At 37.9% G+C, this 11,460-nt stretch overlaps 1 protein-coding gene across 7 annotated transcripts in view; it reads right to left on the reverse strand.

Moving 5' to 3' along the window:
* LOC103152602 (histone acetyltransferase KAT7-like) overlaps positions 1 to 11,456 on the reverse strand; it is a 21,637-nt gene extending 10,181 nt beyond the window's left edge. The window contains exons 1-9 of one of the 7 annotated variants that reach the window (XM_016661240.1): positions 9,622 to 9,663; positions 9,349 to 9,493; positions 7,656 to 7,883; positions 4,616 to 4,666; positions 4,385 to 4,525; positions 4,164 to 4,246; positions 2,649 to 2,735; positions 1,418 to 1,516; positions 1,221 to 1,331 (exon numbers count right to left, since the gene is read on the reverse strand). In XM_016661240.1, the coding sequence (XP_016516726.1) occupies positions 1,221 to 1,331; positions 1,418 to 1,516; positions 2,649 to 2,735; positions 4,164 to 4,246; positions 4,385 to 4,525; positions 4,616 to 4,666; positions 7,656 to 7,883; positions 9,349 to 9,493; positions 9,622 to 9,648 (972 nt within the window). In that variant the 5' untranslated portion in view covers positions 9,649 to 9,663. Of the gene's footprint in view, positions 1 to 1,220; positions 1,332 to 1,417; positions 1,517 to 2,648; positions 2,736 to 4,163; positions 4,247 to 4,384; positions 4,670 to 7,655; positions 7,884 to 9,348; positions 9,494 to 9,621; positions 9,664 to 11,267 lie in introns of those variants that run through there. The other 6 variants (XM_016661239.1, XM_007573144.2, XM_007573143.2 and 3 more) reach the window with 6 other exon arrangements.
* Positions 11,457 to 11,460: the final 4 nt, after the last annotated feature.

The raw sequence follows: 11,460 nt of genomic DNA on the forward strand, positions 1-11,460 counted from the left end.
ATATACACATTGTTTGTTGCTGTGGTTTCTCGGTTTTGTTTTCTCTCTTTCCGCAGGTTTAGAGGCAGACTTCAAGAGTCTTGACTTGTGTTCCCTCTGTGCTTCTTTCTCTACTCTTTACTCTTTTCCATTCAAACTTTTTCCCATCTTTCTCCCTTTCCTTTTCTCTCTGTGTCCATTAAATTTGGAAAAAACCCAAAGAAATTTCTAATAAAGTTTCTTCCATATGTCAAGGGGAGCATCATGGCAAAAGGAGTAATCCTGGGCTTGTGAAAGTAAATCTGTTGGGCCTCATCTTGACACACTGCCAGACAGGACATGTTTAAAAACATATATTAAAAATTACAAGCTTCATTTAGGCCTCTCACAATAAATGTTGCTGGACCATAAGCTGTCCCTGTTATTATTGAGATAATCGATAATATTGTTGTTTTGTCAAGTTATATATTTGTGATGACATAATAATGCAAGTTTGCTCTCTCAAAAAACAGTAACTTTAAATTTTGCATAGAACACTTTGAACTGGAAGATTTGTTTAATATCCAAATTAAAACACGACAACCAAAAAGCAATAAATAAAACAAAAATAAAAACCACGCACAACTGAAGCAGCAAATAAAATGGGTTATGATGTTTCTGTAAACAACATTGCCTGTCAAGAAATATTAATCATCAGAACGGAAATGATCAAGTTCATTTTAATTTATCATGTTATTAATTGGTTAATTACTTACTGTAACAGGCACAGTTCTACAAAATGTCTTTCCAATGTTATAAATGAACAAATAAAGCTGTTAGTAGAACTAGACTTTTTTAAATTAATATTCAAGAATTATTGACTTAAAACATATTTCTTACAGAAAAATTCCTATTTCAAGTGTACGAAGATATTTGCACTAGAAACTAGGCAAGAAATACTTGGGTAAGATTTTGTGTTTTCGAAGTGAATTCACTGGGTAATTACTGTATTTCATTGTCAGCTAACATCTGAAGTATCAGAAATGAACATGGAATGACATGAAGTGATCGTCCAAACTACCAAATCTATCTGAGACTCCTGCTGTGGCTGCAGAGGAAGGTTTTCAGACTGAAAAAGAGAAGAAGAGAAGTAAGGTAGGAAAAAGGGAGAAGCGGGGGAGGGTTAACAACAAAAACAACCAAAAAAACAGAAGGAAGGAAAAGTGGAAGGGTGGGAGGTGATGATGAGTTTTCTCTCTTACAAGGTCGTCCGAGGCACGTGCCTGCGCTTTCCTGAACAGCTCGAGGTCGTAGTCGCTGGTGATGTTCTCCAGCAGCGGCTCCCGGCTCGTCCCGTGGCTCTGTCGGTGTTCCTGGGAACAAGTGGGGAAAAATAACGAGAAAAGTGGGATTTTTATAACGTGGAGAAGATTCGGTCTGACGTCTCTTCTCTGCTTACTGTATATTTCTCCTTCTGCTCCTTATTGAGGCCAGAGTTCCTCTTCCGCCTCAGCTCTGTCACCTTATCTTTGTAGCGCTGCTGTCCCTCTGTGGGGGCCTGGAACAAACACAGTTGGTATGAACGAAAAGCTGATTTGGGCCTTTGCAGATGAAGATTACGGGCTGACTAGAAGTATCATGTAAATAGAAAGGTTGCTTAAATTCACACCTTCACACCTGCCAAAATGTTAGCTAGATGCGGACTATGTTTTCATAAACTGATTACTTATAGCTTATTCACTGTTTCTACCAGTTACTCAAAATTATACCACAATAAGTATTCTGGTACTATGTCTTTATTCTCATACAACTGCAACTTTATTCTAGTAATATTACAACTTTATTTTCGTACTACGACTTTATTTTCATATTATAATGACTTTGTTCTCATAATATTACTACTGTTCTGGTTTTACTACAACTTTATACTTGTATAACTACGATTGGATGCTCAGTGACTTCTGACAGTGCAAGGAAGAGTTCTGGATTCAGGAAATGTTTTTGTTGTATTTTCAATTGGAAACTCAGAAACTCTCACCTAAGAAGTACCAATAAAATGCAGCACAAGTAAAAAAATAAAAATATCAGAATTGTAATTTTCTGACCAACTGAGATGCAGTACAATTTTGATTAATTGATTGTTACATCACTAACAGACAATTACTGGTACCAAAATATGCCAAGGTTTCAAGAAGTTGTGGTTTTAAAACAGCAAAAATCTTAAATTGTGTTTTTATGTTTAAATATAGACAGCTGCGGCGTTAAAGATAAAGGAGGGACATCCATTACTCCAGGTTTTAACACCACACTTGGCAAGCTGTTTTAAACAAATCAATAAAAAAAAAAACTAATTAAAAATGAAATGATAATTTTACACAAGGTTATATTAAAAGAATAGAAAAAGACTTCAAACATAAAAAGAACTTGTTTGTTTTTTCTTTGTTTATTCCAATCTCATAATGTCCTTTCAGACTTTTAGAATGACCTGCCTTATCAAATCAAGTAAACAGGTGCATCAGACGAGGATTTTACTGAGAACCAAGTGACAGTAACCCGTCATCACTCTGACCCTGCCACCCTGACGACCAGCGGTGCGATCTCAGCTGTTCCTACCTCAAAAGCAACACATGAGTCAGGAGGGACACAAACCTGTGTGTGTGTGTGTGTGTGTTTGCTTTCCAGCACATTACCTGGTGCCTTGTGGAGTGTCTGTTCTCATCCTGCCGATGCGACAGCGTCCTTTCTTCGGACTGCTTGTCGCGTGTCGTTGCCTTGCCCTGTCAAACAAATCAACACTGTCTGGAGCCCCGTAGCAAAAACACAACAGCAGCCTCCTCCATGTTTCTACAGCATGCCAATTTCTATTTGCTTCTCTTGCTTTTTTCACATTCATTCACCGAACACTTGGTGTGATGGCAGACCAGAGGACCAGTTCAACCATCAACATGTTTCCTCAGTAACCAGGAGAATGGTTGTCAGATTTATGTTTTATGTCAGATTTATGCTTGTGGATTGCAAACATTAATCCACAAACAATGTAATGTAGAAGTTTGTGGTTGTATCATAAAAGGTTAAAAAGTTCCAGGGTGTGAAAACTTTTGCAAGGCAACATATACAGCCATGTGTAAATGTATGGCTTTGGGTACTTTCCAGCCATTCCAGCTTTGTGTGACTTTTTTGTCATAGTTAAACACAATTTATCTGAAATCCTTGCAGATTCTTTATTGAATGTATGCGCCATCTACTTGTATATCTTTATATAGAGGACCACATTCACCGTTTTTACCCACAGAAGGAGATCTTCCTTGATAAATGAGAACTTTTTCCTGATTCTCATATTTTTCCACTTCTACTGTGGTCTACTAGTTAGACCACAGTAGAAGTGGTCTAACTTCTACTGTGTAGAAACATAACCAAATTATGTTTTGGTTAAGGTTAGAAATAGACTAACACTAGTTATGAAAAATGTCTGGGTTAGGCATAAATACAGTTACTACAATGAATGGAAGACAATACAAAGTCCTCAGTTTTATTGAAGTCCGCAGATGTGTGTGTGTGTGTGTCTTCTTGTATTTGATACATTGTGAGGACCATCGTCCTAACACATCAGTTTTGGGGACTGACTGCTGCTCTTGGGGCCCAAACAAGAGCCCCAGAAGAAGTGGTGCTGTTTTTGGGTTAGAGGTTAGGTTTTGGACTAATGTGTGAATTGAGTTTATATTTAGGTATAGGGTTATGCAGGTTATGTTTAGGGTAAAGGTCAGGGCTAGACTATAGAAATGAAAAAAAATAAATAAATAAAATAAATAAATAAATAAATAAATAATAGAACAAATTCCAAAGTCCTTGTGATAGAAAGGACTTTGGATCTTTAAGGTCTTTATGTGTACCTGCCTAGCTCTTTGGGACCATTTAAGACATTTTACTAACCTTTTGAAGACTGATGGGCCTTAGGGGGACCAAAGCCCAGTCCTGATACAGTAGACCCCTTTGTTTACATTTAGCAGTTAGCTTTAGAGTTGAGGTGTGAATTAGGTTTTGGTTAAGGTTAGAGTTAGGAAAAGACTAGTATTGTCAGGGTTAGGGAAAATGTCTGGTTTAGGCTTAACTACAGTAAATAAAATGAATGCAAGTCAATACAAAGCCCTAGTATGTATGGAATACAAACATGTGCATCTGTGTGCAGTGCGTGTGTGTGTGTGTACCTTGCATTCATCAGCAGAGAGGTTGTGGTATAGTGGGCAGCCTGATATGGAGAAATGTCTCTCATGTCTTCCTGTTAGATGACCTGGGAGAAAAACAGGACGGGTGAGAACAAGAGGAAGATGAGAGGATGTTTGCAGATGAAAGGCAGTAAATTTAAAGCAGTATGACATTTGATGGGGGGGGGCGGCAGGGAATCTGTGTGGCGTTTAGGTCCTCTCACCGAGTGAGTTGCATCCTGGGGTCGGACACTTCATGTTAAAATTGTAGCTTTCGTGGAATCGTCGTCGTTTGGGTCGATGGGAGAGGTCGTGGGCGGCGGCCTCTTTGAGCGACAGCTCTTTCGCCAGTCTCTCGTCCTCCTCTTGTGAAACGACAATATTGTTGTTAGAAGAGACGTGGTCATTGCTCGGACTGGAAACGTCAATATCTGACTCCGAGGATGGGGCGTTGCCTGTTGGGGTCCGCGGGGGCGTCTCGTCCTGGTCCACTCCTTGTTTTGCGTCTGCTGGGCGAGTTGAGAAAGATTAAAAATCCTAAACTCTAACGTCAATTTATTTGAAAAGAAAGCATCTTTACAGCCCTTTACTCCCTCTGATTTATTTTAAGGGGGGAATCTCTGCAGGTCACATATGTCCACACATACAGATGCAATTAACAGCCTTCAGCAGTGGCAGCACTCAGATAAATTCAATAGTGAAGAATGATGTTACTGCTGCTGAAGATCAGGCAGCTGTGAGACCCAGGCTGCCAAATGAAAGCACATATTTCAACCTGTTCCTTTTCTGCTTCTATTTTTTTTTCTTTTAGCCTTCAGTTAACACAGAAGGTGTAGTTGTGTGTGTGACCAGCATGTTAGATAAGTAGCAGCAGCAACTCTGAATACGGTTGTGAAGAAAAATAGCACATAAACAGATTTTTCTGTTCTCTTTTGTTTATCTTTCTATTGCAACCAAAGTCCTTTGTCTTTTATATTTTATATTTTAGGGGACAATGCGTCAAGAAAATTGGGTTGTGAATAGAACTGGTCAATTTCCATGTCAACTAGTCCGATCAAAAAACCATGGCTATGTTTCCATCCAATTTCTAAGTGAATTTTGAGTGAATTTTTAAAATGTCGCAAAAAAAAAAGAGAGAGAGAAAATGTGAATTAGCTGTGTTTCTATCAATGTGTTTGGAGCGAATCAACTAGGCTCTGCAAATGTCAGATGTTGACATTATGCTTGGCTGTGAAAAACAGGAAGTAGAAGTTACAAGCTAGTACGGACCACATGTCTCGGAAAAATGGAGAGAAGTTTTCAGGAATGTGTTCTCCGGCAAGTTGTAATTGTTCTGTAATGTCAACTAGTACTGGCGAATTTACATGCTGTCTGGAGATGTAGAGAAAGAAATGCAATTGTCACGCATGTCGACAACGGAAACATCCGATCAGTCATGCAAAGGAAAAGTTTAAGCACTTACTGTCAAATGTGTTCCTGTCTTCCCTTTAGCGCATATTTTTTGAAAAACTAAAAGCCAACTCAAGCAAGTGTCAAAACTTTTTTGGAGGAAGTTATTTCTAATTTTGCCGTTTCCATCAATCTTTTCTAATGTGATACTTCAAAATGTGCATTAGAAAAATGTTGAACAGTGAACACACCATTCTTAATCGCTACAACATTGTGCCAAACACAACCACATTTAACTCAGGCACAAGGTCCAAAGTGTAGAAGTTGCTACTGAGGGAAGAAGACTCAAAGTTGGCAAATTTCAACTCCAGTAAGATGTTACTTCATACATGTTGAGATATCAATACTTGTCTGTTCAGGCTGTCATTTAAAAAGAGAACAACAGAACTAAAAGTATAACAGCAAAGTGGCTCTGTTAAATCCTGTCAAGCTTTCAGGTTTCATCTGTGGAATATTCTGGATTTGGAAATAAGTAGTAATCTCACTGGAGTTTTAGAGTCTCCAGAGAACACACACAGAAATGTCTGTTAATACTTAGTAAAGCTGACCATGCTAATTTAAAATATAAGATGCTAAAGACAGCTAAAAATGTCATCTCTGCAGTAATTCCTAAATATAGTAGACTTAGGAATGCACTGATATGAAAATTTAGATCAATATTGCTAGCTGATCTTAATACTGCTGGTTCTGTCCCAAATCGATATCGTATTATTTTTAATTTTGTCATTTTCATCAACCTTTTCTAATGCGAAACTTTAATATACACTTTAAGAAAAAACTATTGCTGGTATCTCTAACAATAAAAACAATTGCTTTAGCAGGACAGAAAAAATATTCTGAATGCCATTAATTATTTTTCTTCTTGAACATTTGGAGTCAGTTTAAACCTTTATCATCAGGGGAAAGGTTTCCTCAAAATAAAATCAGGGATGAGATTCATCTCCATCTCCAGTCTTAACGCGCAACTGGTAAACAGATCCATTAGATTTTCAAAATAGATATTTTATTTATGCAAAACATTTCCACAATGTAAAACCCCACCTGCTTTGCATCTGCAAGAGACACCACTCAGTGACCGTAATTAAAGAGCGGACTCGGGAAATCTGACGTAACAGTTTCTAACAATAGATTTCACACTGAGGCAAAGCAGGAAGCTGGATGTCAACTTGATAAGTCAAACGAGGTTTGCTGGCTCTAGCTGCAGGTTCATATGTAAAAGGCTGGGGTTCAAGATAGATGGTGAATACATAACAGGAAAGGCTGTGAGTATCATGGCACAAAGAAAAGTTATTATGATTATTGATCATCAGTGTGGCCACTTTTAGGAAAGCGGGAGTTTTGACAATGTCGATGTGGAAAGAAAGAAGCAACGGTCTTGGGAAGATAACTGCTGCTGATCCATCTGTTATAATGCTATGTCTATATTCAAATATGTTGAGCTTATAATTCTACAGTGAAAAAGGAAAACATCTTGGTAAAGTCCAGAGCTCAACTTAACTGAAATATTTTGGAAGAAATATTAAGAGATGCAAATAAATGACCTAATATATTATGGGTTTTTTTTTCCATTAGAGGTTATATTTGTTTAATGTTTTAGCTTGATATGAATCAGATCTTTTTATTTTGTCCTAGTAAATAAGACGTCAAAAGTAAAAGGATGATCTTTTTGTAACACTTGTATGGATGTGCCTTCACCTCGTTGTGAGTAAAGTTTGAGAACAGCTGCAGTTTTCAGGACGGTTTGTCACCGATTCCTTTGACAAGTCTCCAATTTTAATGCAACACTTATTACTCCCTTTTCTAACCAGGAACAGACTGACTTCATATGTCTTATATCGACTCACCTGCATCATAAGAAAGAAAGAAAAAAATAAGAAACATACAGATCCTCCGCCTCTTGTTCTCCCTTCTTGCCTCTATAAGCCACTTCCTAAAATATCCCCTAACGCTGCTGCTTTGCTTCACACCTTCATCTCTTTTCCATGCTTCTAACTCAGATCTCATCTTTATCTTTTTATAAGACAGCAAGGAAGAACTGCAGCTCACCATTGGCTTCGGTGTCTGAGCCAGACGACCTGCTCTGACGCAAATGGTATCTTTTGGCTTTGGGGTTTGCTGCCCCCTGCTGGCTACGTGTGATCCTGCGTCCAGAGGAGAAGACGGAGGCAGGTGCTGCTGTTGCTGCTACTGCTGGGGCCGACTCCGCTGCGGAATCAGGGCCCTCATCGTGAGCGGCAGCAGCCGGGGAGCCGCTGCGTAATGAGCTGGAGTTATCTAGAAGGAAGAAGGAAATGCCACTTTTCTGAGTCGAACTTTAAATCACCAACATGATGTTTTATCAATTCAAATCTCAGAAGTGGATGCAGCTAAACAGAAGACAACCCTGGAAGGAAAGCTGTTCGAGAACGGTTCAGTCAAAGCCTTACGACGGCATAGTATGACCACTGTAGATGGGAAGAAAAGGAGTAAATTTCAACCAAAAGATTTTATAACAATTCAATAATAAAATTGTAGGTTAATCTCAGAAATTTTCTAAAAAAAAGAAAAAAAAAACTGTATGTATGAATTTCAAAGCAAAAATTTTATAGAAAAACCCCCACAAATTTTTATTTTTAAGATTTTTTTGGCTTGAGTGGCCTTTATTTGATAGTTAATTGACAGGAAAGTAGGTAATGAGAGAAGGGGGAAGACATGCAGCAAAGGTCACCAAGGCCGGGAATCGAACCTGCAACAGCTGCGTCGAGGACTAAGGCCTCCATATGTGGGTTGCGCTTAACCCCTGCGCCACCACAGCACACCCAAAAAACCCTCAAATTTTAAGACTAATCTCAAATATTTTCTAGAATAACACTGGAAATGTCTGAGTTTCAAATGTCAAAGCTTTTCCACTTTGGAATATTTTCATAGTTTCTTTATTACATTAAATTGTTACAATGTTATTTTCTAAATTAACTTGCTGTGATCATCCAGACTGCATTTCAACTAAAAAGTCCAGCTTCTAATATAAGTTCTGTTATAATGTCAACTTAAAGAACAATTTTGAAATATACATAATAAAGCATAAATAGTACATACTGACATTTCTTTTTAAAAAAAAGAAAGTCAAAAACTAATCTCTGAATTCCTTTGAGAAGTAGAGGTCTTTATTAATTCATAATAAAATTTTCTCAGCTATATACTGATGTACAGATCCCATTAGCAGCTAGGCTAAGTACTGATGTACTGTTGTCTGTTTCTCAATAAATTATTGAAATAATTTTATTGTTCAGCTTTACTAACAACTGAAAATGGTAAAATTCTAACCAAAAAATAATTGTAGATAGTTTCCTGGCAAAATTCTGAAGGTTTCTGTGACCTTTATTCAACCGTGTCTGCCTGTGGCCGGCACTCGATCCGCAGACAACTGCCTCTGTAGCCAAGTTGCACTGATGGCAATATATTTTTAAAATGGTAAATTTTTGTTATATTATGGCATTTTACATATCTTTAAGAAGACAAACAAAAGTCAAAATCTGAGGTTTCATAACATAAGTTTCGTTTTTTTTAAAGACTTATACATCGTTTTTCCAATTGGAAAATACGTAGATAAAAATTGGGCCCTAAAATATTGCTAACAACCCTGAAAAAATGGGCAAAGTTTTAAGAAAGAAAAACTTTCCTTTTTAACCAACAATTTGTTAAAAAAAAGACTCATTTTATGGCCTTGTTTACGTATTTAACAGTGGTAGGAACAGTTTACCTTGTGAGCTCTGGCTGAGGCGCAGGGATGCGCGAGTCAGGCGCGTACTGCTGCGCCGACGCGCCCTTACTGCAGCTTTGACGTGTTCGAGGTCGGCAGAAAAATCAGAGTCCTCTGTTCCATCCGAGCTGCTTCCTGCCGTTCTCTGAGAAACCAGAAACAGTCAACAAATTATCTCTTTGTTTTTTTTTATATCAAAAACAGTATGTGTATATACTGTATATATAATATGTACATATATAGAATTTTTTCCCCCTGCCTGCTTCTTTTTACCAGTGATTTATTCAGCAGAGATCCCATGTTGGACGGGAAACATCACCCCTTCTATTTATCACCTTCAGCTCATCATCTCCTGTTGGAACTTTGTCAAGAAATCCTTGAAATAAGCCTTTGTATTGAGCAAAATCCAGGTTTTATTCCTGTGCCACAAAAGTATGCGTGCCGCCTGAATTATCACTGTTAAGCACCTTTTGCTTTCCAATTATTAATTAAATAGCAGTACAGTATGACAGATAAAACAATTAACAGATTGACAAAAAAAAATGACAAAAAATATATTTTTATAATGAAAATTATTATAAAATAGATACATTACCAATTCTTTGTAAAACAGAAAAGTTTGGAGTGAGCACTCCCACTTTTCACAAAGATGAGTTCCAATTACATCTAAGTATTTTTTTGGTTTGCTTTATATACATATTTCTCTACTTCAGATTTGAAAATGAATAAATAGCTACAATAAACGACAACTCAAACACTACTAAAAAATTGTAGAAAGAAAAAAAGAGAGTGAGTATTGTATACAGTTGTATACATACTAAGGATTTGCTTAGTATGTATACAAATCCTTAGAGCCACAAGCATAAAACTTATTTATAATTCTCTATAAATAGATCAATAAGTAAAACTTTTTTGTCCCCCATGATTACTTGTGAACCAAGATAAGCTTACAGTAACTGCGATAGGCTTAACTAGAACTGCCCCCCTCCAATAAAACTGCCTGGGGCCTCATCCAAGATTGGACCGCAGCTGCCCACTTTAAATATTAATACATGTAGCGAATAATGCACCACAGAGAAATTCAACTGCAGCAATTAAGGAGACACCTCACGGAACTATGGAGGCTATTAAATATAAAACTGTCATCGATTATATACCAAAGGTTAATAAATTATACTCTAGAACTATAAACTGTAAGGATACACTGACATCAGCGGACGTACAAGTAACAGTAAACATCTGCATTTGTAGTAGAGAAATAAACTGCTTTCGTGCGTTTGCCTTATCCTTCAAAAAATGTTCCAAGACGCGACATCCTGGTTGAACCGTCTGATCCAGACGTAAATATGAGTAACTGCTTTGGCAGCATGGCCGCATATTTGACAACTTCACAACAAGAGGGCCGTGCATCCTATTTGCATTTCACCAATTAAGTTAGAGGTGAGGCGGGACTTGCGCAAGTCCAACCAATTAACGCAGCCGTAGTTCAAACTCCGTCCAATCGGAGCGTTGTTTTGGTGTAGAGCGTTCTATCCTGTGGAAACCAAAAAACAACCCGTCCTCATCCGTTTGCTAGTGACCGTTACAAGCCGTTAAACTCCGTTCTGTCCATAAACACGGCAAGTTGGAGGAAGAGCCAATCTAAACTAGTAATCAAAGAGTAATAAGACGTCTAAGAAACAACAATAATTTCTTGCAACTACGCTGTAAATGTGAGCTAGCTTAGCTTAATAGCTCTAGCACAAACATAACTCTTATTGGAGTGAGTTAATAAAAACATGCGCAGTTTGTTAACACCTTGAAGAAAAACATTCAAGCGCCTCAGCGGCGTTCGTTTTCCAGCCTCAGTTTCATTTCCACGGCTAACATTAGCCATGACGTTATACTGCACTGCCACAGCCTCTAACGTCTTCTCTCACCTTTCTCCGTGGCATATCTTCAGCTGTGGAAGTATCTTATCCTTTACGTTGGGGGGAAGTATTCAAGCTTCCATATAAGCTGCAAAAGAGAAACGCCACCAAAGCATAACATGGACCAACTCGGCTGGAAGAAGCGCACAAATTTCCCCGCACTTCCTTGAGTGCGGAGCAAGTTCGGTACGTTGACAAAATA

The sequence above is a fragment of the Poecilia formosa genome, unplaced genomic scaffold, assembly GCF_000485575.1.
Source record: "Poecilia formosa unplaced genomic scaffold, Poecilia_formosa-5.1.2 Scaffold319, whole genome shotgun sequence".
In the NCBI taxonomy this organism is placed as follows: Eukaryota; Metazoa; Chordata; class Actinopteri; order Cyprinodontiformes; family Poeciliidae; genus Poecilia; species Poecilia formosa.